This window comes from Haemaphysalis longicornis, unplaced genomic scaffold (genome assembly GCF_048455015.1).
Source record: "Haemaphysalis longicornis isolate Haplotype H1 unplaced genomic scaffold, Haemaphysalis longicornis Haplotype H1 scaffold_9, whole genome shotgun sequence".
Lineage (NCBI taxonomy): Eukaryota > Metazoa > Arthropoda > Arachnida > Ixodida > Ixodidae > Haemaphysalis > Haemaphysalis longicornis.
In genome coordinates this window covers 160298220-160324119 of record NW_027526460.1, presented here as the reverse complement: position 1 = coordinate 160324119, position 25900 = coordinate 160298220, and the positions used below count along the sequence as shown (strand labels likewise).

General features: G+C 50.4%; 1 protein-coding gene across 4 annotated transcripts in view; it reads right to left on the bottom strand.

The window, feature by feature from the left end:
• Positions 1 to 24795, bottom strand: part of LOC144153064 (uncharacterized) — a 44437-nt gene extending 19642 nt beyond the window's left edge. For 2 of the 4 annotated variants that reach the window (XR_013319291.1, XR_013319292.1), the window contains exons 1-2: positions 24523 to 24795; positions 16787 to 16914 (exon numbers count right to left, since the gene is read on the bottom strand). Coding sequence is in view for 1 of the 4 variants with exons in the window: in XM_077684711.1 (XP_077540837.1) it covers positions 16787 to 16914; positions 22455 to 22610 (284 nt within the window). In the remaining 3 variants the exon portion in view is untranslated. The other 2 variants (XR_013319293.1, XM_077684711.1) reach the window with 2 other exon arrangements.
• Between the last annotated feature and the right edge of the window lie 1105 nt (positions 24796 to 25900).

Below are 25900 nucleotides of genomic sequence, written 5' to 3'. Positions count from 1 at the left end.
TGGAAGTAAAAACAACCACAGAAGAAAATTCCCATAATCCAACTACACTGGAAGAGAACCAGCAACAGCCAAATCAGTAGTTTCCCATTCTAAAGAAAACGTCACTCAGGCACACAAATGAGGCCACCAGATATGCCTTTTGAAACAAACAGGTTGGCTTGCTTTCCAAGTGAAAATTGCAGACTAACCATGCATTTTTCTTATCCTTCAGCCCAATTGTTGTTCACAGTGTAATTTTGCAGGAGTGCCACCCAAAAGTGCTACTTGGCTGCCTAGAGCTGTTCCTCCATTAACTCTGTTCCTCCGCTTAAGTTTGCAGAATACGCTGCAACGGCGACAGGATAGAGTACGTGGTATCAACCGAGAGGCTTTAAAAGAAAGAAAGCACAAAAGGAAAGCTACCGCCTTCGCTGCCCTGAATCGTCCGAGTTGGGAAGGCTGGTCACAGCCTCACTGGCAGCACATGTTTCCGTGAAATTTTCAGAAAATACAGCGGCGATGACTACCAAGCAGATTAAATGCTGCTGTCAAAGTGGAGTATACGGTTTGCCAGCTGTTAAGACTCGTGAGCTTACAATAAATATCCTCTCCTAGCGAATACCGTGCACATTGGCACTATTTGCACAAAGGTTGGTTGCTCTGCATTGTGCATGTGTCTTCCGCAGCGTTTATAATGAAAATTTATGCGGCACGTAACACTCAGCCGCATTTTAATTGTAAGACAACTAATTGATGGCTGCAACATCTCATGCCTTTTTTGGAAAAAAATATGATTCTTTTTAAACAAAGTAGGGACATTTGTTTTAAAAAAACCTGTCAAAAAGTCGAAATACCTACGTCAGTACAAGGTACAAAAGCAACGCTTGTCTGATTTTTGCGCTGCAAATAATGCTGTTGAGTGTTCAATAAAACAAACTCATCTTAACGGGGCTCACAACAGCCACACAAACTTCAGAGACAATAAAACAAAGTCATTTTAACGGGGCTCACAACAGTAACAGAAACTTCAGAGAATAAAAAATAAACAAAGTTTATGATGATTCTAATATTTGGAGGCCCTGCTTACCCAGTAAAAAGGCAGAGGTAGTCTGAAAGGGACACTGAAGTGATTTGTAAACAATGCGGGATTACGAGCGCCAATTGTAGTCCGGAGTCCCTAGACCCTGTTTTGACCACTCTCAGCGCGTTTACGCGAATTTATATAGTAGAAAAATCAATTCAAAAATGCTGTCCTCCTCTCTGCACTCTCGCCCATTTTCTGTGGCGTTTTCATGTGACGTCAGCAGGAGAGCAGCTGGCAATTGGCTGCGCTACTGCACGGCTTGCCGGCCTTCCGCGACCAAGTCAGTCGGCCCAACGTTTAGTCCGCCAGCCGCCAACGGGACGTCACAATTCGCTCGATCAGTTGAAACTAAGCCACAACACGTTTGTGAATGGAAGAATGTGCCTTTCTTTACTTCGTTAGTTTGTACACTGTATCTAGCTCCAAGTCAAGGTCGCTTCACACAAGCGCTGCATAAGCGCACATTTTTTTTTTTTAATGCACATGCGACGCTTCGCTGACTGGTACGCCAGTAGGAAAATATAAGGCCTCTTGAAGTGGGGAAGAGTCAGTGAAGTCAATATAGGCACTAAGGAAATAAAATCAACTGATATTTTTACCGTACAACGTAAAACTAGGGTGCGGGAAGCACTTTTTTGCACTCGGCGAACAAGCACAGCGGCCAGCAGCACGACTAAGCATCTGCGAACGCTTTTCCGTCTAAGAAATGCAATTGCTAGACGTGAGATAAAGGCCTCCTGCGCTGGAGTTTTGGAGACATGCAGCGCCCCTAGCGGCCGACGCCTCTGGGTAGTACAAAAGCAGACGACCCTCGCCACCCTCCATTTGTTTTCAATTACAAGCCAGAGTGACAGTTGGTTGTGGCACTTTGTGGCGTGTTTAAATGACTGCATACTGTATGAAATAGCCCTTAAAGTAGTGGCAGAGGCTAAACAAAATAATATCCGCTAAAAGAAGCCGATTTGTCGGCTGTCTTTTGAGCGAGCTGTCGCGGTGGTCGGACGGCAAATCGGGTGGGAGAAGGAGGGGGGCTTTGAATGCAAAGAGAAAAAAATCAGCAAATTTCTAATAACATTTGACAATAATCTGGCGAAGTGTGAAGATGGGGAGGCAATTCAACTGGAGGACGCCAATTCTCTGTTCTTGTTTCGCTGTCTAACTCCATTCGAAGTCAAAACTGGCGTGTCGGCGTTCAGATTCGACGATCCCTGCACTAGAAAACACACACAGTCAGTGATGATCGTATGTAAATATTCGGGGCCCCGCGCCGTGAATGCGGCTGTGTTATGTGATGTTACAGAAGTACACATCTCTGCAGGCAGCGGGCGTGTGATTTGGTGCATGTTTTGCGTCCTTTAATAGCGCTTAATTTGTTTATTTGGCGCTATTGCCCCACATACTCGCTAGTATACATGTACCCTGCCGTTCGTAAATGGTGCGGCGTAAAACGTTACGCAAGAATAATTTAGTTTGCGAGAATACGAAACAAAATTTCCACTTGTTTCAAAGGCGGTGCCAGGCCAGCAGTGTCAGCTGGCTTGCGTTCGCTGGCATGCTCCCGCTGAAGCAACCTTTTGCAGTTACCTCAGTATATAGGATGAGCAGCGTTCCGTGTTTATGCTACTCGTGAACTTCCCTTTGTCGACCGCACGCAAGAAGAAAAAACTGTAGCTGTCGTCAAACAATTAAACCACCCGACCTGGCGTACTGTCCCACGCCGCGACCACCGCGACAGCTCGCTCAAAAGAAAGCCGACAAATCGGCTTCTTTTAGCGGATATTATTTTGTTTAGCCTCTGCCACTACTTTAAGGGCTATTTCATACAGTTTGCAGTCATTTAAACACGCCACAAAGTGCCACAACGAACTGTCACTCTGGCTTGTAATTGAAAACAAATGGAGGGTGGCGAGGGTCGTCTGCTTTTGTACTACCCAGAGGCGTCGGCCGCTAGGGGCGCTGCATGTCGCCAGAACTCCAGCGCAGAAGGCCTATATCTCACGTCTAGCAATTGCATTTCTTAGACGGAAAAGCGTTCGCAGATGCTTAGTCGTGCTGCTGGCCGCTGTGCTTGTTCGCCGAGCGCAAAAAAGTGCTTCCCGCACCCTAGTTTTACGTTGTACGGTAAAAATATCAGTTGATTTTATTTCCTTAGTGCCTATATTGACTTCGCTGACTCTTCCCCACTTCAAGAGGCCTTATATTTTCCTACTGGCGTACCAGTCAGCGAAGCGTCGCATGTGCATTAAAAAAAAAAAAATGTGCGCTTATGCAGCGCTTGTGTGAAGCGACCTTGACTTGGAGCTAGATACAGTGTACAAACTAACGAAGTAAAGAAAGGCGCATTCTTCCATTCACAAACGTGTTGTGGCTTAGTTTCAACTGATCGAGCGAATTGTGACGTCCCGTTGGCGGCTGGCGGACTAAACGTTGGGCCGACTGACTTGGTCGCGGAAGGCCGGCAAGCCGTGCAGTAGCGCAGCCAATTGCCAGCTGCTCTCCTGCTGACGTCACATGAAAACGCCACAGAAAATGGGCGAGAGTGCAGAGAGGAAGACAGCATTTTTGAATTGATTTTTCTACTATATAAATTCGCGTAAACGCGCTCAGAGTGGTCAAAACAGGGTCTAGGGACTCCGGACTACAATTGGCACTCGTAATCCCGCATTGTTTACAAATCACTTCAGTGTCCCTTTCAGACTACCTCTGCCTTTTTACTGGGTAAGCAGGGCCTCCAAATATTAGAATCATCATAAACTTTGTTTATTTTTTATTCTCTGAAGTTTCTGTTACTGTTGTGAGCCCCGTTAAAATGACTTTGTTTTATTGTCTCTGAAGTTTGTGTGGCTGTTGTGAGCCCCGTTAAGATGAGTTTGTTTTATTGAACACTCAACAGCATTATTTGCAGCGCAAAAATCAGACAAGCGTTGCTTTTGTACCTTGTACTGACGTAGGTATTTCGACTTTTTGACAGGTTTTTTTAAAACAATTGTCCCTACTTTGATTAAAAACAATCATATTTTTTTCCAAAAAAGGCATGAGATGTTGCAGCCGTCAATTAGTTGTCTTACAATTAAAATGCGGCTGAGTGTTACGTGCCGCATGAATTTTCATTATAAACGCTGCGGAAGACACATGCACAATGCAGAGCAACCAACCTTTGTGCAAATAGTGCCAATGTGCACGGTATTCGCTAGGAGAGGATATTTATTGTAAGCTCACGAGTCTTAACAGCTGGCAAACCGTATACTCCACTTTGACAGCAGCATTTAATCTGCTTGGTAGTCATCGCCGCTGTATTTTCTGAAAATTTCACGGAAACATGTGCTGCCAGTGAGGCTGTGACCAGCCTTCCCAACTCGGACGATTCAGGGCAGCGAAGGCGGTAGCTTTCCTTTTGTGCTTTCTTTCTTTTAAAGCCTCTCGGTTGATACCACGTACTCTATCCTGTCGCCGTTGCAGCGTATTCTGCAAACTTAAGCGCTCGTAACCACTTGAAAGACGCCTTTGCAAGGGCGCGTGCATAGTGCCTAAAGCAGGCGGCCGGCCAGGACGGTGCGGCGCGGCCTACCCAGTGTTGTGCGGGCGCAACACTGGGTAGGCTGTCAGATTGGTGGCACTGTAACATACGCTTGCAGCGCCGCAGGTCCAGACGGCACTCCAAGGCAGGTAAAATTGATAACAGGAGGGTTCACTACGTTATAGGCTCCGTGCAGTCAAGTTTGTCGAGCGAGCGCAGTGCCATCTACCGTGCGCCCGCGCAACACTGGGTAGGCCGCGTAGGGGTGGGACAAACTGGCACCAGCGGAACGAGCAAGACGTGAAATTGAAAATCACCGTCAGGCTCGTTTCCCAGCCGTAGCGGCCGCTTTTCCCATAGAGGCGGAAAACGAAAACACTGGTGTGTTCGAGATTCCGGCCACGTGAAAGATCCCAAGGTGGTCAAAATTAATCCCGATCCCTCCACCACGGGGCGCCTCATCCCCTGTCCGGCGTCGGCGAGTTGAACTGCACAATCAATCAATCGAAAATCACCGCCACTTGGTGCGCAGGTCTGAATGCTTCCCACCGGCCTAATCCACATTGGAGCCTGCGTATTTGATGTAATTATACTTGCTTTGAAGTCGATGCTACTAGCACGTAGCGCAGCGTACATACCGCACTACACCGCGAAACCACGGCGGTCCGATTTCAAGTATGCAAACAAAACGGCTTCTTTCCAATGCTTTGAACAGCTAATTAATTTGTGATTTCTAGCGGAAACACAAATTCGCTGAAAGAACTATGTGCAAACGTGAAACCGTGCGCATGAAATGGTCCACCTGCGTTCTGGCTATGCGTGGCACTGGGAAGTCAATATCGCTTGCCCCCCTCCTCCATCGGTGCAGTCAACAGTTGAGTCCTTTAGTCCATTCCTAGCCCAGTGCATATATATAGAATTACTGCGGCATGTTTTAATTAATATAAAACTTAAAAATTGCGTATACTACATTTGATCCGGTGCCGCCAAGCAGGAGCGCAACTGAAACCAGAGCACGCTGGCGAGCGGTGGCCGACCCAGTATTGTTCTGATTCCCCGATGGCGGCGCTGGGTGCCGCTGCTCAGTGTCGCCCTCTGTTCACTGCACGGCGCCTAGAAAAAGACGGCCGCGACCATCCCGTGTATGACACAAAAGAGTAGCGAAGCGCTACGCCTGAAAACCGCGCAGCGTACCGATGTCGCCGATTCACTCATTCGTCAAGCTCGACTTCAATCAGCACTGCAATGAACAAAAGAGTCACTTTTCTTTGTTATTTTTCTCTTGAGTTCGATCATGTGACCCAGCAGCTTACTAGGACGAGTGTGGACAAATGCCATGCATTAGGTTCTCTTTGTTATGGAAAGGCTTGTACTGCCCTCTTATGTTGCGGTTACGCCAAACAAATAATTTTTTGGCTGCGTCTGTTGCAACCCGGGGCTTCCGAGCCGATTCCCCCCAAACTGGCTGCTGCGCCCCACGCGAGTGACGTGTGTTAACAAAAAAGGGGAAGTCTCGTGCCCCGCGCGGGGCACGAGACCTAGCCCCCTCGCGGTGGCTCCAGCCTCGCATAAGTGACGTCAAACTAAACTACTGTCACGTGACTTGCTGTGACGTCACTAAATATTTTTTTTTTGCACAATTCAGGACATTATTTGACGGCGCGCGTGTGCGCCATGTGGGATTCCGCCTGTGGCTCCAACCACAAGCCTGCGCAACATTACGTCCTTATCGCCTTGCACAGAAGCTGTGTCGAGGCACTTTTTTCTTGTTGGGAGGATTGTTTGTAATTATTTATTGACTATTTTTCGTGAACTTCCTGCTGCTAGTCTTGGTAAGCCTAACGCATCCTATTTTGGCAAGCTGCTTCGCCCCGCTTTTTCCCGTGCTCCTTTTGTTGCCATTAAATATGTTGCTAGCTCCATATAGGCCTCCTGCGCTGGAGTTTTGGAGACATGCAGCGCCCCTAGTGGCCGACGCCTCTGGGTAGTACAAAAGCAGACGACCCTCGCCGCCCTTCATGTGTTTTCAATTACAAGCTAGAGTGAAAGTTGGTTGTGGCGCTTTGTGGCGTGTTTAAATGACTGCATACTGTATGAAATAGCCCTTAAAGTAGTTGCAGAGGCTAAACAAAATAATATCCGCTAAAAGAAGCCGATTTGTCGGCTTTATTTTGAGCGAGCTGTCGCGGTAGTCACGGCGTGGGACAGTATCGCCAGGTCGGTTGGTTTAACTGTTTGACGACAGTTAGTTTTTTTTTTTTTCTTGCGTGCGTTCGACAAAGGAAAGTTCACGAGTAGCATAAACACGGAGCGCTGCTCATCCTATATCTTGAGGTAACTGCAAAAGGTTGCTTCAGCGGGAGCATGCAAGCGAACGCAAGAATTGCGCAGCCGACTCAGCTGACACTGGCCTGGCACCGCCTTTGAAACGAGTGGAAATTTTGTTTCGTATTTTCGCAAACTAAATGATTCTTGCGTAACATTTTACGCCGCACGATTTACGAACGGCAGGGTACATGTATACTAGCGAGTAGGTGGGGCAATAGCACCAAATAAACAAATTAAGCCCTATGACGCAAAACATGCACCAAATCACACGCCCGCTGCCTGCAGAGATGTGTACTTCTATAACATCACATAACACAGCCGCATACACGGCTCGGGGCCCCGAATATTTACATACGATCATCACTGACTGTGTTGGTTTTCTAGTGCAGAGGTCGACGAATCTGAACGCCGACACGCCAGTTTTGACTTCAAATGGAGTTAGACAGTGAGACAAGAACAGAGAATTGGCGTCCTCCAGTTGAATTGCCCCCCCCCACCCCCCCCATCTTTACACTTCGCCAGATTATTGTCAAATAGTATTAGAAATTCGCTGATTTTTTTCTCTTTGCATTCAAAGCCCCCCTCCTCCTCCCACCCGATTTGCCGTCCAGCCCTCCGCCGTGTCGGCTGCATGGAACTCGGCCGTTGCTGACCCTCATTCTAGGCTATTAAGTGCGAACTGGGAATGTATGCTGCAAGAGCGTAATTAAGTAAAGTGAGAGCAAACAAGGAAAGCGAGCGGCCTCTTAGTTCGCCCGACGACTTTGTTTTACGGCCACTAATTTCGGAATCGCAAAACAGATTTCACGCTTCTGACGGTCGTGGCATTTTGTCACTGAGACACGCAACAAAACGGCAAGCTAACGCTGCACCATGTATTTGTAACGGCGACGCAAACGAGCACTGTTTAATGAAAGTGCACGCATAGTGTGCAGGTACGCAGAAGAGCGGCGCACCGCAGCAGGCGAGCCTGCGGTCCGCCGGACTCGCTGGCTTTTTAAAGCGCGATCATCGCCGATTGTGTCACTCTTCTTTTTTGATCGGCTGTTTTTGAGAAGTCTTCGTCACCTAGAGTATTAGTTTAAACTAGAAATTTCACTTAAGATTTCACGAATTCGTACGACTATCGATCGGTGAACCTGCCAGTAGCAGACGCCGTCACGGTCCCGGCACTTTCGTCGGCGCTGTAAACGTGTTTAGCGCTGCTAAGCTTTTTCCCCTAATGCCAAGTCGATCGGTGAAATAGATCGGACGCGTCGGGGATGAGCTGGTGACCACGTCGCAAAATAATCAGGAGCGTCGAGTTCATTTTGCTTCTGTCAACACGGGATGCTATGGGACCCGCGCAGCTTTGTACTACCCGGAAGTACTGCCCGGAAGCCGTTTGCGCAGCGCCCCCTGGGCAGCGTAGGAGGCCTATTGTCTTGCAATTCGCGTGCCACCGGCTTTATGCTCGTGCATTCATTGTCTACTTGTTCCAATCGCTACTTGCATTCCAAGCCTTGTGTTTTGATTCTGGCGTAAAACGTGCGGATCAGTTTTCCAGCGCTTCGCGCCGTGGCTAACGAGGTAGCTGACTTGGATGCCATGATAATGCGAGCGACGCAGTGTCAGCGGCGTCAGTGCGTGCACGAATCAAGTATCGGCAGGTAGTGCAGGGCATCCTCGCATGTAGCCTGTTCTGCAATTTTTCTCACGGGGCAGTGCAAGAAACTTTACTACCCCGCGAAAATGATCCATGCACGCTGCATGCAGGGAGCGCAGCTCCACTTTCGTGGGTGGCCTGGTGAATAGGAGAACCCAGCAGCTGCCCGTCCATAGGTACTCAAGCTATCGCTGAAACCAGCCGCTCACTGGCTGGCTTCGTGTGCAAGGAGGCTCAAGGTCCAAATGTGCAAGTTCTGGAGAAGTCAAGCCGATAAGATGGCCGTTTGTGCCAAGCTTGACACTTGTGTAATAGTGCTTTCAAATTTGGTGTGCTCAAGGTAAACAAGTGTCACTTGTTGTTCATTTATATTTTTTGAATTTATTGCTTCGAATACTATTGTGCTTTCATGATAGGCAAGACTTCAAATGAATTCGTGTATGAATGAATTAAATCAAGGTTCGTTATATCGAGGTTGAACTGTGTTAAAATTTTTCTGCTGTCGGTGGTTTGTTAAAACAACTCCTTGTTTTTCATTTTCTTCGACCTCTTGACAAAAAGTTTGGTTGTGATATTTTTTTCGCAACAATGATGTTTGAAAACATTTAAAAAACTGCTGTTATTGGAAAGGACGTTACATAATCTGCATTTTGTAGTCCCGTAATTAATGCCAAACCAATTCTTTCAGCAGAACAAAATGTTTCCTTGGACCCTTAAAAATTGGTGATTTTTCCCGCATTAAAAGAAAGAGTTAATGTCGCGGCCCCACCTTACGACATGTACCAAATTGCACGTCCCACTCATTGCAATTGTAAAGCGGGAGATTCGTTTGGTACTGAGAGAATACAGGAGGCGATGGGTGAGGGAGGGTAGCATCATATTTCATCCTCGGGAATCAAAAAAAAGAAAAAAAGTCGTGTTAAGGAAACCCCTCCAGTGAGGAAAGGCGTCAAAATCCCCCGAAAAAGGAAAGAAAATGGAACAAAGAAACGGTCATTAGAACTGCGCGCCAGGAGCGCATCAGTGAACGAACGCCACGCTGAGACCCCAACACATCAGAGTCGAATGTGGAAGCACACTGGTCAGCCAATCAGAACGCCGTGCAGGAGACCAGTGGCGACCACATATGGACACGAAAATGCAAGGAGCCAATGAGAGTGTGCCACGATAAAGCCCAGAGGGGTTAAAAGCTGGGTGCACAAGAAGCAGGGGGAGGCAAAAAACCAGGAGGCGGAAGGAGCCCGAGCTTCAAGGAACGAGACAGGGGGATGCGGCCAGGCCACCTAATATGCCTACCAAGCCTGGGCGGGAGTGGGCACCTGCGGCCAATGTCCACGCTCCGATGACCTTCGCTTCGACGGCCCCAAAGGGCTTCGTTCATGCCGAGACCTACCTGGGACCTCCAGAGGCAGCGACTACCAGGGGGTAGCCACTGAGGAAACTTCAGGATGCACGGAGCCCATGCCGCCCAAGGAACGACACGAGCGCATCGAACGCCGACATCAACAGTACCATGACGGCTACCACTGAGTCACAGCCAAACAAGGGTGCGACACGTCAGCGCCGACGACCGGCTTAGGCCAGTCCAATAGGGACGAATTCATAGGACGAAACTATAGAGTTGTGGTTGTGGAGATCACTAGAAGGTGATGAATTTAGTGTATTTGAACTAATGGTATAGGACTTTATTGTACAGACTTTTGAATTTTGATTTCAATTGTATTTTGGGATTTTTAGTTAGGGATTTCAGTGTTTATTGGTTGAGTGCAACTGATTTATTAAGTGGTCTGCTTGAGGGTTTTTTTCTGGTGCATTAAATGTGTTTTGTCAAACCCGTCAATGGCTTTCCTGTATCCATCTCTCTGAGCTTGTCAAGAAAACCCCAGCATCCGTTCACGTGACAATAAAAACAATTATTAAAAAAAACTGGTTCAGCTTGGCCACTGATGCCCTGTTCCACAACCCCTGCTCAATTCTCTCAGCGCACGTTTCACTTCAGACTTCACTTCACCTTCCCTTTTTTTCACACTTTTCTCTGGTTCACTCCTGTCCTCAAATCGTTACCATTTTTTACCCATAGACTTCACCATTTCTTCAACAAACACCCACTCTTAATGCACATTTCGCAACTACCTCATGTGTGGCTCCACTTCCAGGGGTGCTACTGACTAATTGCAATTTGGAGCAATTTTTGGAGCACAAATATTTAGGTTTTGGATCACTTTTGGAGCAGCCAAATACAAGTTTTGGAGCACTTTGGAGCAATAAATTATTAATTGTATAGAGACATATAGGAGGGTTTTTTGGGAGGGAAATCGCAAGTAACAATGCGTTGCATCAAGAATGAAATGCTACCAAAGAAAAACTAGTAAATGTCTAAAATTAGGACACTGAACACAGTCACAAGATGATTACAACTTGTTTATTTGAAATGAAACTGATGACCCCACTGCACCGCATTCTAGAGCTTCTGCAATTCTTCATTGACAGCTGCCAGCTTGGCCATGTTCTCGGCAAGGCTAGAATCAGCCTCAGAAAGTAGCACCTGGACACATACAACATCATCCATGTTCCTCCTAGTCACACCAGACTTGACTAGGCTACTCGACGGGCGGGACTAAACGAAATGAGCACGAAGCCGATATACATATGAGTGCGCGTTTTTGGTGAGTGTCATTCGCACGTGCCTTAATTGTGACAGGTGCACTCGGAATGACTTCGCGCTTGACAGCGGTATAAGCTTTCGCACTAAGGTTGCGCACATATCATTCACAAAGGCTTACTTTCTTCATTGCATCTGTGCACGCTGACCGCTGTCCGGGTCCAACCGCACGGTAAGGAGGCCGCAATTATGCTACACAAACAGTTCCTCCAACAATACACATGTCAACCGCACGTGAACTGAGTAGCTGCGAGTCACAGGGAGCGCCCAGGGCAACCATTCCGCCAATGCGCCACATCGTGCGCTATGGACGTAAAATAACGGCGTTTCATGCAGTACAGTTGGCTGAGACGTGAAATGACGTCATTATTTAAAGATATTACGACTGTTGCGACAATAGTCTGAACCCGGCCTAACGCGATACTCAGCCAAACGTGTACCGAGTGGTACCTGTGACAAATGCAACAAATGGCGCCGAAGAGCAACGCCTACAAGCATACAAGGCCCGCCATTCTCGCGCTGTTTCGGTACACCCGCCAGGGGGCGGTAACAACAGACAAAAAAATGCAGGCAGTCATTTTGGAGCACACTGGCGCAATATTTTGTGTTTATATCAGTTTGGAGCAGAGAATTTGTCTTGGCGCAAATTGGCGCATTTGGCGCAAGAATGGAAGCCCTGCACTTCAAGTATTTACACCAACCTACTCATACAATCTACTTGAGCACATCATCAAATCAAACACATCAATGATCTAATATTCAACAGAACTAGGTATGTCTCAATCCGAACTTCGTCACTCACTAATTCATCTCTCTATTATATAGATTTGCTCCAACCTTGCCTTTTCACTACACCACAATATTTATGCTGTGCCACAATACACAACTTATTTGTAACCGTTATGGGCCCTATTTCTGTCCAACTAAGCTCCGTGTTCCATCAGGTTTGTTGATTTTTGCCTTCATCTTAACCTTCTTCCCCCTCAACCACTCAGCACCCTTGGCTATACTGTTGGCTCGGCTTTGACACTCATCAATATTCATTCTTCTCCCCGACCTATGACACAAGCCCTGTCTCCAGTCCTTGCCTATTGCACGCTTTCTCTGGATTTTGCTCGACTCGCACGCTCTCTTTGTTTTTATCTCATTTGCACGAATGCGCTGGCGGCACTCTCCTATGTAGTTGGTTGGGGAGCTTGGCTGGGGGGCTGGTTACGGAGCCATCCATTCGTCTTACAGGCCTTATGTTATCGTCTGCGTGCCATCTTCGTAACGTGCCCCGACTCTAGAAACTTCCCAGCTACCCTATCTCTTTTCGCACACCTCCGCTCACGCCCTCTAACCTTCCTAGGCATCGGTCTCCTTTACCCCATTTGCTTCGCAGGCTTTTGCAAAAATGAGCTTTTTTTCTCGCGCCATTAAGTCTCAGCTACCAGCCCCTCTCCTGCATCCCTTTCGCACTGCTCTCGTTCTTGCTTTCCATCAACGTCCCAGAGCTCGGACAGACGGTGCTGTTCTAGCTGGTTTGAAATACTCGTACTCGGCTGCACCCTAGGGCTGCACCACCCATTGACAATCTCAGGGGTGCACCAACTTAGGGCTGCACCATTGACATTCTCAGACTCTGAGCTGCCCACTTCACTGTCCAACTACTTTCACTAGCCATAGGCATTTCCAAAGGACTACAACCTTCTTGCCGGCCACCATTCATACCAGTGCCTGGAGCGGCAGGAACCTCAGACTCAACTAGTGATCTTGAGAAATCTTTAAATCAATTTGAACCGAAGGGGGAGGGGAGGAGGAGGAAAAATGGCGTCGGGTTCGCGCCGCGCTCCGCACAGTCGGACTGCTGTAGCAAGCATTTCGGCAGCTCCTGCTGTTGATTTTTCTGATTCCAGCAGCAGTCAGGGGTCAAGCAATGATATGGGATCTTCAGATTTCAGTTAGGACGATGAAGCTCCGGTTCAGGTGCCTCGCACTTCCACAAGCGCTGGCAGGTAATTTCGTTGTGACTCCGCGCTGTATTTATAAACAAAACGTGCTTCTTATCTGACGACTGCGGTTTTGAGTTTGTGTTTAGGGTCTCGAGAACGTACGGCCGGGATATTTTGCCAAATGCACCGCGCTGTATCGCGCTATCACCTTCAAGATAACCTGGCGCTCGTGTCAGATTAGCGCTGCAGGGTTCAGATGCGACGCTTGTCGAGAGCGCTCATTTTTTTTTCTTGTTTTTTACCACCGAACTGATACGAATTTTTTGCGAGGACACAAAAGAGTATACCGTAATTACCCGATTCTAACGCGCACCCGATTTTCCTGACAAAAAAACTAAAAAACTTGCACCTCCGATTGTAACGCGAACGGAACTGTGTGAGCAAGAAAAACAAACGCGAGAGAAACGGGTGATTTATTTCCCGAAGTAATCTCACTCATCTCACTCCTCGTCGCTCTCCGCCGACCGCAACATCTCGTCCTCGGTGCCGCCAAGCACGTTCACGATGCCACACTTCTGAACTAACGTTCAACCGTGGTCGATGGGATCGTGGCCCACGCCTCACACGCCCATCCCGCGAGCTTCTTCAGAGGCGCACGCTTCAACCGACCGCTCGTTTTGAACGCGTGAGAGCCGCTGGTGCCATTGCTGTTATCAAGCGCGCAAGTGGAACGATTTGACGATTTGTGTGAACGCCGATAGAAAAGCCTAGGCGCCTATGCTTCCTGCGTCCGAAAAATCGTTGCTAAACATGGAGGAAGAAAAAGTTAGGAGACGGCATGACGCCATGCAGCTAGCCTTCGCAAGCCCAGCTCCGTTGAAGCCGCTCCCTCCGCCGTTTCCCTTTCTCAAGCCGCCGTAGTCGGCCCAGCACGTGACCTCCATGGTCGGGTGGGCCGGCGGCGGCGGCGGTCTCCGACTCCGGCGCATCTCGCGTGTTTCGTTGGCGGTAGCTTTTTCCCGTCCTTCCAGCATTTGTCTGCTCGGCGATCTCATGCCCGCGTGCAGGCAGGAGCGCCGCGTACGTGCGGAAGACAAAAGCCGTGGGAAAAAAAACAACATATAGCAGGCTTCGCGACAACGAGCCGCAGAGCAGTTTTGAGCAGACGAAATTGAAGAGTGCGCGGCGTCCCATACGGCGGCGGCGAGGTGGGGTCACGTGGTGCAGTGACGCCTGGGCCGACTTCGAGATGGCGATGGGTGGGACAAAATTTCCACTGTTTCGGTTTCGGTTTCGTATCCCATGCATGCGATTTTTCGACCTATTTTTCCGGAAAAAAAGGGCGCGTTAGAATCGGGTAAGTACGGTATTTGGATGCACGTTTTACAGAGACTCACTCACCCTTGAGTGCCCTCGCGGTGTGGCACAGCCGTCAGTTGCGCTAGGTTGACGGGCCCTCAAAAAGCCAAAACTTGGTGTACACTGTTGAGTTATATATTGAATCATAGCCAAGGAACGTAGGAACAATTTGTATATCTTAAGATACCTGAAATAATTTTTAGTCTCGGTAAAAGTGCCGATTTGTGTTTTCGTATACTTTTCTTGGGGGCTTTTTTCTGATTACTTGACGAATAAACTGTAAGTAATTGTACCTTTAACAAAACTGCTCGTTTGTGTTTGGAAGAGCAATCTATAAGCTACAATTTCATGCATAGCAAGGCTACGTGTGTCCAGTAGCTCAAGAGAAAAAAAAACGTTTTGTGGAAGCACTTAAAATCGGCCGTTTTTCCGCCGTAACGAAAGAGTTAATAAATCAATTGCACTCAACCAATAAACACTCAAACCCACAACTAAAAATCTCAAAATACAATTCAAATCAAAATTCAAGTTTCTACAAGAAGTCCTACACCCTTACTTCAAATACACTCAATCCATCACGTTCTTAGTGGCCTCTCTACAACAACTCCCTAGTTGTGTCCTATGAATGTGTACCTAATCTACCCCAGCCGTCGGCCCTGACGTGTCGCACCCTTGCGTTGCCGCAACTCGGGGGCAGCCGTCATCATCTCGTTGATGCCGGCGTTCGATACGCTCGATCGTTCCTTGGGTGGCATGGGCTCCGTGCATCCTGAAGTTTCCTCGGTGGCTACCCCCTGGTAGTTGCTGCCGCTGGAGGTCCCAGGTAGGTCTCGGCATGAACGAAGACCTTTGGGGCTGTCGAAGCGAAGGTCAAAGAGCGTGGCCATTGGCCACAGGTGCCTGACCACCGGCACTGGGGCCACGAAGACACAGGTTCGTGGTGGACCTAGGATGCCGCCGCCAATGCGAAGTCGGCCCGCTCCCGCCCAGTCTTGGTAGGCATAGTCAGTGGCCTGGCTGCGTCCCCCTGGCTCATTCCTTGAAGGTCACAAGCTCCTTCCGCCTCCTGGTTTCTTGCATCCCCCTGCTCCTTGGGCGCCCGGCCTATAGCCCCTCTGGGCTTGATTGCGGCACACTCATTGGCTCCTTGCCTTTTTGTGTCCATATATGGTTGCCACTGGTCTCCTGCGCAGTGTTCTGATGGGCTTACCAGTCTGCTGCCATATTTGACCACGATGCCTCGGGGTTTATGCGCGGCGTTCGTTCATTGGTGCGCTTCTAGCGCACACTTCAAATGGCTGTTTCTTTGTTCTTTTCTTTCCTTTTTCAGGGGATTTTGATGTCTCCCCTCTCCGGGGGTGCACTTGACACGACAAAATGAAGGGAATGCATACCTGCCAGGTTTGCCGGGATGGCATTAGGGAGATCTGACCGGGGGGGTGTAGCAACAACAGAATGGGTAACCTTACAGACTTTTTTTATCTACTTACAACATAGCAGGAAATACACGGTTTCTTTGTCCAAACTACCAACAAGCTACACCACTTAAGTGTTCGACGTGGCTGCCGCCGCCCCTTTAAGAAAGTCCTGGAAATAGTACTGCAAGCGCAATACAAAACAGCAGGAACTGAACTGTTTTGTTCTTTCGTCTGAACTAACAACAAGCTACACAACTGGAGACTTGCTAAATCTTCAGAACTGCCATCCAGAACGGCCGTGCTCGTGCGTAAATGAAAGCGACGGTGGCGCTGCGCTTCCATCAACAGTAAACTAACAATGGGACAAACAGGTGCACCGTCTGCGCATGGCCGACTACACTTTTTAAGCACTTCACTGATAACGATGCCGATTGGTGTCGGGTTCAGGTATACGTCCGGCGCATTGTGGCCAGACTGGGAAAAAGATTTGGCCAAAGACGGGTGCGTTTTCGGGAGATTTTTGTTTCGGTCGTACAATCGTATAAAACCATGACAGTTCGGGAGTCTCCCGGAAAATTCGGGAAACCTGGCAGGTATGGGAATGGCGCTGTTGTCTTGCTTGGTTGGGGCTTCCGTGATGACCTTCAAATTGATCCCGAGTACGTCCCTCCACTCTACTACAGACACGATCAAACGCAACCGTGGCTGAACAGTGCCAGTCAGGGCAGCGACAGATACCCGTTCACTTGATGAAGCCAGCCGAGCTGAGAAGCAGTGCACACCGGATGACGGGAACAAAGGTTCGGGACCGACCGCATGGCAAAAGACATGACAAACACCACGAGCAAGGAAAGACAGACCTGTTCATGTGCGAATGCGGCAGCCCAGGGAGATAATTCTGCAGACGCTCACGAGATGCCCGGCCGTGTTGACAACCACACACAGCGCTTTGCCCTTGCACGTTGGTGGCACGACAGGTGACGAAGCCCTACGAGCAAAATGCACACGCATTAGCAACTTTTCTGAGCTCCGCCTTCCCACACAGACGATGCTCACACATGCACGATCGCCAGCTATAAAACACTGCCCACTACTACGGGATGCACAGCAGAACTATGCAATACTGCAGCACAAACATTTCACCTCAGCAAAACGCGGTGGCTGTGTCTAACGCACGCTCTTGTCTTGTAAACCCTCCCATGGTTGAGTCGGTTGATTTCACGCGAGTTGGAATAGGTGACCGGTAAAAAGCGCAAAGGCCCAGGGGTACGTCGTCTGCTCCCGTAACTTCCGGTTCGAGATCTCGGCTGGCCTCCCGTACGCCGGCGGCTTTCACGCGCCTGTGCGTGTTGTTTATTTGTCACAGAGTGCTTACCTTTCAGAGGAGTCCCTAATAGGATTCATCGTTGTTATTCATTGAATGTGCGATGCATGAACGTTTATTTTTTAGGTGGAAACAGATAAACAACGAGCACACGCGCGCGTGAAAGCGGCCAGCCTACGGGAGGCCAGGAGAGCTCTCGAACCTGAAGTAGCGGGGCTCCGCGGGAGCAGACAATGTACCCATAAGCCTTTGGGGTTTTTGCCGGTCACCTATGCCGCTCGAGACCAGCGGCGCTCCAGGCGTATGTTCGTGTGGCTTCTGTGCGGCAGTTTTGAACGTGGTGGAAGAAAAAAGTTAACTCGTCCAGTCACTTTGTAAGGAGAAAGTTTGTTACTGAGTACTCACTAAGAAACAGCATGGTTGAAATTAGAGCCCCAAAGTAGAAAGGTACCGTAATTCAAAGTACTTGAGGCGCACGTACGCGCGCCTGTCAGTACTTCGAATTATGCCACACACTAGACACAAATGACGGGAAGCATACAGACGCACGCACGTGCAACAGAAACCCGTGTGGGGCACAGGTGACCGCAAGTCTGACCCCGCAGGAGAGAGCGCTGAGCTACTCTTTGTCAAGGCTTCGCTTTTTTTTATCACAGTGCCCAGCATCGATGTGTTTATCACAGCGAGCGCGTACGAAACGGGAATGAGCCCACTTGTCACAAGCCCACTCGTCACCGGAGAACTCGTCATAGGCCTACTTGTCACACCGGCCTTTTTGTACAACACCATATCGAGATAGAAACTCTCGGACAAGGTGCCTTTTCATCCCAGGGATTTCGTCTCATCCCGACCGTGTGAACAAAAGACTCGAAGCACTGACCGGAAATTGGCATTGAAAGCAGTTCTGAGGCTGGTTTCAAAAGTATTATACTCGCTGCAGCTGTTTAGGAGGGCGTGGGGAGGTCTGTGTCACCTGAACGCGTGTATAATGCCCTGGAGCGCTGCTTCTTTTTTTTTCTTTGGGGAAGGCAGGGTGGTGGAGAAGTCAGCGTGACCTGGACTGCTTTGAAGGGCTGATCATACAGGGGCGTTGAGGTTGGGTACTTAGCTGGTACAGACAATGGCACTAAGTTACAGCTGTAATTGGGCAGGGTGGTACTCTGAGAGGTCTTCGTGACCTCGTCATGATGTGACCTGCACATGTTTGAACCCTTTAAACACAGCTCAAGCGCTGTTCAGGGGGGGGGGGGGGACAACACACTTGTTTCGAAAACAGCCTTGAGCAATGTAAGTTTGGGCGCAGAAAATATGCTCGTTTTTGTCGTCCGGATTTCTTTTTTGTCGCTTGGATTTCATTGCTCTGCAACAGTGCAAACAAAGCACTGGCTTTAAAGAGCCAGGAAGAATGGTCTATGGTCAAATCACGTGACCCCTCAAAAAAGAAGCATCAAGGTGTAAAAGCACGACATGTGATATACGTTTGATTCCAATTATACTTTTAACATAATTAATGAGGTGTGACGGTATATTAACCTAACTTCTTCCACAAAAAATTCGGGCACACTCGCCCTGGGCCGTAGCCAATTTTTCCGTTTGGGGGTGGAGGTTGGTTGTTATAGGCTCCGTGCGCTGGTGTTTCGAGCGCGACCGCAGCGCCGCCGAGCAGCAGCGCCGTCAGAAATCGGATGTTGGTCAGCCCGAAGGAGCGGCTGCACAGGGCGGAGATTCCGCAGTCGTTGTGAAAAAGTAGAGCTAGTAGTGCGTATTTCTGTATGTATTGCTGGGTCTACGGCTCCCGCAACATTTTAAAAAGGCCGCGAGAAGGCTGACGAAAAAATAGTTTATCTCGGTTCCCTTGAAATTAAGCGGAAAGGCGACAGCGATGAACCCGCACAGTTCGACGAGCAATGCGAACAACGCCGATCGACTTCTGGCCACAAGCGTTCATTGCGCTCTTTTGTGTGAATGTGGCTTATGCTCTATGATCTTGTTTCTGTGCACACCCGCTATCAACTTCGCAGGGGACCTGCGACAGCCGGCGAAACTTGCATAGGCAATGTGAACTTCATAGGGAACAATTTAGCGTGCCAGCATACACCCCAGCAATTTTACCTGAGTGCTACGGAATATGACGCAGCGTAACGGTTGACACGAAACTGCAGTGATCCCACAGGCAACCACCGCAGCTAAACGAATGGGCCATTAATCTTGAAGCAGTGACAGTGTCGGTCATTTTCTTTTTTTTTTTTTGTCTTTTGTCGCTGAGCTTATGCCTCCCCGGCATTTTAGCATTACGTGTTGCTTATGCTTTAGCAATATGTATCGTTTATTCCTCTTCTGTTTTATGGTGCTCATCGCTGCTTACCCTTTCCTAGGTGTACGCGCGGAGCATCTGCCCGTGCGGCCTCGGCCGCTGCTTTGACGCAGATATTGCGGCCAACTCTATACGAATAACATTTCGCTGATTCCGACAGAGCTGGAACACCGGCGTTGATACCGGCGCTAAAATGTGGCAATAGCTGCCCGGTGCTCACCGTTATGAGTTGACGAACATAGCAACTGCATCAGCATGTTTACACAAGCCGTGGCAACCGGCCTTGCACGTGCAGCTTCCCCGCCTACCTCGCTTAGACTCACTGAACTCATAATGAAGTGCAGAGATGCGTGAGCCGCGTGTTTAAAACAGAACTCATGACCACTCACTGTATCCGACTTTGACTAAAAGTCGCAAGCCAGGGTCACGCCTGTTATGTTCCCAACGCCATTGCTGGAAACATCGGACGGGTCCGTCGCGTTCGCTTGCTCCTCCCGGACGCAGTAAACATCGTTTGCGGCGTGTAGCTTGCGACCGCGTTTGGAGGTTTTCTTAGACAAAAAACAAAACGAGCCAATATTTCCCACCTCTCTACAACCGTTAAAACGAGCGCGCTGGTTTGAGCAGTCATCGGAGCGTAGCACTGGCGTACGGGGAAGGGCGCAAGCGGCGACCACAACATCCGATAAATGCCCCCAGTGGCCGTAGATAGGCGCTAGTTGTTCAGGCGCTTGTGTCGCCACCATACCAGCGCACGGAGCCTATTGCAAGGGAGAAGATTTGCCGGAATAAGCACTAGGTGTGGCTCCTGTCGTCCCTGCACTCGCCTGTACCGTTCTTTAAAAGGCGACGGATAGGAGTCGGTAACATCACTTTGATGTTCCAAAACATGCTCTTAATCGAGTTTTCCACGTGACAAATATTTCGCCAACAAGAGAATTCCTCGCACAAAATGCCCTGTGACAAGTTGGCCTTCCTGACCAGTTTACCTGCGATGAGTTGGCCTATGACGAGTGGACTTGTGACGAGTGGGCCTAGACCCGTACGAAACACATGCATCTGCACAAGCGTACGTCCTAGGTTGTAAGCATAGATCCCAGTTCTGCAGGGAATTCCGTGCATTCTTGCCTACATAATGTTTCAGCAAGTACGGACGTGCGCAAGTGTCATTGCGACAAAAGAGCGTGTAATTTGACGTTTATCTTGCAGAAATAACCACACGCGGAACCAGCGCTAGGCTCTCTGGTCCGAATCACTTTAGGGGGTAACCGACGGTCCCAGCACGCATGCACGTTTACACCTGTCAGGAAAGCAGGATGTGAAGGCTTTCCTAGGAGGTGTAAACGAGCACGCGTACAGAGGTCAAAACTGTTAACAGCGCACGAAAGCGTGGCTTTCGATACGTGCAGCGCAGCCTGCTGATAGCCACCGGCGTGACCAGCGAGATTAGGCTACGGCGCTGCGGCAGCTAGGCATGCAAAAGCTATTGCCGATACTTTGTTGTTTTACAAGGAGAGGTTTGACGTCGAAAGTCCCGCACCACAACCACCGCCAACGCCTATATTGAACAAATCCAAATAGGGAGGAACCCCCTGAAAGGATTCGGACCAGGCAGCCTAGTGCTGATTCCGCAAGTGGTCATTTTTGTACGGTGAGCGTCAAATCAATCCGAAATAAAGATCTGTCTGACGACAGTGTAACATGCGCGTACAGCGCTGCGTGCAAAAACGGCACTCCATTAAAGGAGCCATGAAGAGAAAATGCAAGTTGGTTTTATTCGAAAGATTTCGTGTTTTATAGTGCCCCCAGGGCTTGTCCGGATACAAACGGTGCTTTATTCACTCAGAAATAAACAATTTAGGTTAAAATTTTGATTTTCCCGCTCAATCGTGCGTTTTCGTGGTCCCAAATGACATCACAGGAACCGACCGCTCTGCAGCCTAGAGTACCTTCATTCACGCATCCGCCGTACAGGGTAGAGACACGTATACGCTGGCGCCGCGATTTTCGGTTGCTCGCTCGCCGCCGAAGCAAGTCATTGTGTCAAAACCGCGCTAAAATTATCGCCGCAACGCGGTTTACTGAAGAAGTTTGAATCATATTGTCTGTTTCGCGTTGCTAGGTCTCGTGGGAAACGAAAAGAATAACGCGTTGAGCCCGTTGGCCCAATTGCGGCGGCACGGGACCATTCAAAGATTGTCTCCATCCTGTATAGCGGTGTTGGTTTGTTCCCGCGTTTCTTTACGTTCCGTAACCTAGATGGCGCCACCATACCGTGGCAAGCGTTTGGTTTGTTTTTGCCCGCATTTAAACCTGGCTTGTTTTTGTTCTGGGAGAAAATATTCGTTCCCTGAAACAGTGCTCGCTCGACAAATGGGGTCACGTAAGACACCGTTGCTTGCGTCAATCGGCCAGTGTTGTCTGAGACAACCCCAAGCCCCGTAGTGCTGTGCAGCTAAACCAAGCATGCTGTGCGCAGTACGAACAGCAGAACGCATAGTACTTCTATGTTTACATGTGCTTTCATAACTTCCACTGTTTATCCCATCATTCTTATTGCTTTGTAAAGAATGTGCCCTAAATTTAAGCGCAAATCGCTCGTTCGTCTAGTTTGTAAGCTCTACCTAATTTGCGTCTGCTTCTGCCAGCCTCCGCCAATCGCAGAGCTTAGCTCATGTGACATCATAGGTTCTGTTGCGGGAAATGAGCTGGTGGGTCGCATGACCATTCCCGTTTTTCCTAATTATGTAGCTTATTTGAGCGAAGTTTACGTTAAAAGTGGTGTCAGTATGATTCTAACGAGACAATCTTTTGAATGAACCAAACTTGTGTTTTCTCTTCATGGCTCCTTTAAGCATTACGACGTCGCCATCTGGACACACGGGCCTACCAGATTGGGCAAGCACGTGAGGGCGTGCCTGCAGGAGGCGCTGGGAGCAGTGGCTGCTTTCCTGTCAAGCCGTGGCCTGCAGCTCTCGGAGGCCAAAACGCAGGCCATGATGGTGCACCCAAGAGGCACCGGGGCCCGCAGGGCAACGCCACCCATCACCCTCAATGGCCAGCGACTCCCATGGCAGCGCCAGGTGAAATACCTGGGGCTGCTATTTACTCCCGGCTGTCATTGCTACCACCTGTGTAGGCACTACGGCAGCGCACTGCGGCGGTGCAGCAGGGCGTGCGGATGCTGCTGGCACGAGGCAACGGCTGCTCCCACCAGGTTGCGCAGCGCATCTTCCACAGCATGGCCTCCTCGGCTGGGCTGTACGCGCTGCCCCTCACCAACCTGAAGCAACTGCGGTGGAAGGCGCTGGAGCTCGACCAACGCCGGGCCATCCGGCTCTGTCTGGGCCCCCCACGCCGATCTCCTGAGGCGGCCACGTACACCGAGGCAGCCACTTGGCCAATCGAGCTACGAGCCTTCCAGGCGGGCCTGCGCCACATTGACCGCCTGCAGAAGAGTCCAGACGGGGCCGCATTGCTGCACCAGTTCCGTGGCCGTCCGAACTCGCGGATAGGCATGCTGCTGCACACCTACGAAGAGGACATTGTGGTGCCTCAGCGACCCCCTCTGGAGCTTCCACTGCCCAGCACAGGAGAGGCCCTAGACATCAACACCAAGCTGCCTGGGGTGCACAGCAAGAGGACCACTCCGCACCAGGCCATCTACCAGGAGGTGGCCGCCCTGCTGGAGAACAACGCCAGCCTCCACGTCTTCACGGACGGGTCGGTGCTCCCCCGCACAGGAAACGCGGCAGCCGCCTGCACTGCCCTGGCACTGGGCGCCATCCGGGTGTGCCGCCTGCCCTTCCCAGCCTCGTCCACCACTGCGGAACTGGCCAGCCTGCACCTGGCTGCGGACCTGCTGCTCGAGCGGGCAGGCCCAGACTGCAAGGCCCTCGTCTTCACGGACTCCCGGGCAGCTCCAGTGGCCACGTGGAGTGGTTGCTGGCGGTCAAGCTGCAAGCGGTGGCCTCTCGCGGCTGCACCGTGCAGCTACACTGGCTGCCGGCCCACATGGGCATTCCGGGCAATGAGGCGGCCGACGCTCTGGCCAAGGGTGCCCACCAGCCAGGGACCCCCGCCTCCCAGGATGTGATGGCGTTTGACGCCCCACGCCAAATCCTGGCCCGAATGGCCCTGGCCACACACCCGGACCCCCGAGTAGTTTCCGGCCAGGCCCCGCCCGTTCTGCCTGGACGCCTCACCAGGGATGCCCGGAGCCTGCTGTTCCGGATGCGCCTCAACTGTTGCAAGGTGGCAGCCCTGCTGCATCACCAAGGACGACGTGCCTCCCCCGCCTGTGCTGACTTCCCCGAACCCGAGACGCTGGAGCACCTGCTCCTGTCCTGCCCCCAGCACGCAGCACACAGAGCAGTGCTGCAGGCTGCACTCCAGACACAACCTACAGGACCTGCTGTTCCCGACAGGTCCTGCCAGCTCCCGTTACGAAGTGTTCAGCCACCTCCTGGCATTTCTCGAGGCCACCGAACTTACCCAGCGCCTGTAGCTGAGGCTACTGAACAAACACTCGCGCCGAACACTCGTGCTGCTGTCGCCTAGGTATTGCTCCCCCCCCCCCTTTTTTTCTCTCTTTCTCTCTTCTCTCCCTCTTTCTTTTCTTCCTGTCTTTTCCTTTCACGTCTTGTCTATTCCACCCCTAACCTCCTCCCAAGTCTTTTATCCCCTGTTCCCCCTCCACCGCACTGGGTTGCATGCAGGTGAGCTCCCTACCGAGCCCAATAATATCCCCAGTGCACTTTCCTTTCCTTTTCTTTCACCAAATCATTTCTCTCTCTCTCTCTCTCTCGGCAAGCATTTGAGCCGTCTGACGAATCTCAACCAGACCGGAGTAACGCAGCTTGGCAATACCCTTCTGTTCGGTGGCCCCGAAGGCCGCGCCCACGAACCGCAAGTGAGAGGGAGCGCTAAGTACCACGAGCGAGGTTATCCAGACAGACCTTTTCTGTAGCAGCTGTAGGGCCAAGAGAGATGTTTCCGCAGAACCTTGCGATATCCCGGGGGTTTGGCAGGCACGCACACCACTTCGTTCACGCACGGTGAGGCCGCGACTGGCTACACAGCCCTACGTGAGCTACCACTAAGAACTGCGCTTTGTCAGGCAGTCACGTACCATAGCCTCCTTTATAGTAGGATAGGAGGCTATGCACGTACGCCTGCTGCGCAAAATTCGCACTCAGGAGTGGCAGCGTCCAACCGTTAGCGCCGTTAGGCCCAGGCCCAGCCCATGCTAAAGTTTAGTGAACCCTCCCATCGTTGATTTGACGTGCATTGCGCGCCGTTTGGGCGCTGCAAGCGGATGTTTTCCCTGACAGACGGTGTTTTACCGCAGCCATAATAGCGACGTCTAGCCGTTTTGTAAGCACACAGTATGTTAACTATTAACTAAATATTAACTAAAATGATTGCAAGTAGAGCTAATAGAGCCGCAAAATAATGTGTTCTAGTTGCGCGTTCTAGCCAGCGCATGTGTGCAGTCACCACAGACTTGATACGAATGATGGAAAGCGTGCTGGCGTGCGTTCAACCATAGGTTCAACCTAACTCCCACAACACTGTGTTCTCTCCCTGCAGCCACTGCAGCGCCGCTTTTCCCGAAAGGCGCTCCACGGCCCCGCAAGAAAATGACGAGAGGGGCGTCAGACGGCTCACTAGACGGCCTTCCCGCTGTCAGAGAGTTTTCCTATAGTCGTGTCGTCGTGTGTCGTCGCCGTACTTCGCATTGCGTTGCTGTGTGCAGTGTCAGTTGTTTCTGCAGTCGGAGTTGATGTCTGGGCATGCACCCCGGGCGCAGGCGCTGTTCTCGGCCGCTTCTGAGAGGCGACAACCCCAGTTGCGTTCGAGCCTTCTTCCACAGACTGCCCAGGTCGGGTTGTTTCAGGCAGTTCCTTGCCATTGAACCTCCTGCAGGCGTTCGAAGCCAACGTTCGAAGCTATGGCGTCTTTCCGCGCTCAGGAATCTGTCAGCAGATACCACCGCAAAAGCGCCCTGCCAGCATGCCAATGAACGCGTGCGAAATTTTGGAGTGACTCGCCTAGTCTTCACCAAGCGGACGCGTGGGGCAAAGCGGCAAGGATGGAAACTGGTGGATTCTTCGCGGTTGTTCAACCCAGACCTCCGTTCGAGTGTGCCTCCGAAATCTAGAGGCTGCTGCTTCCAGTAGGTTATCGTGTGCTCGAAGTGCGCGTGCATAGGTAAGCGGTAGTAGCGCTTACCTATGCACGCGCACAGGTAAGAACAAACCTTGGTGGGTGCTGTGCTGGGGCTGGACCATTGATACAGGCGTGTAGGTGAAGTTCAGCGGAAACGAAGAATGT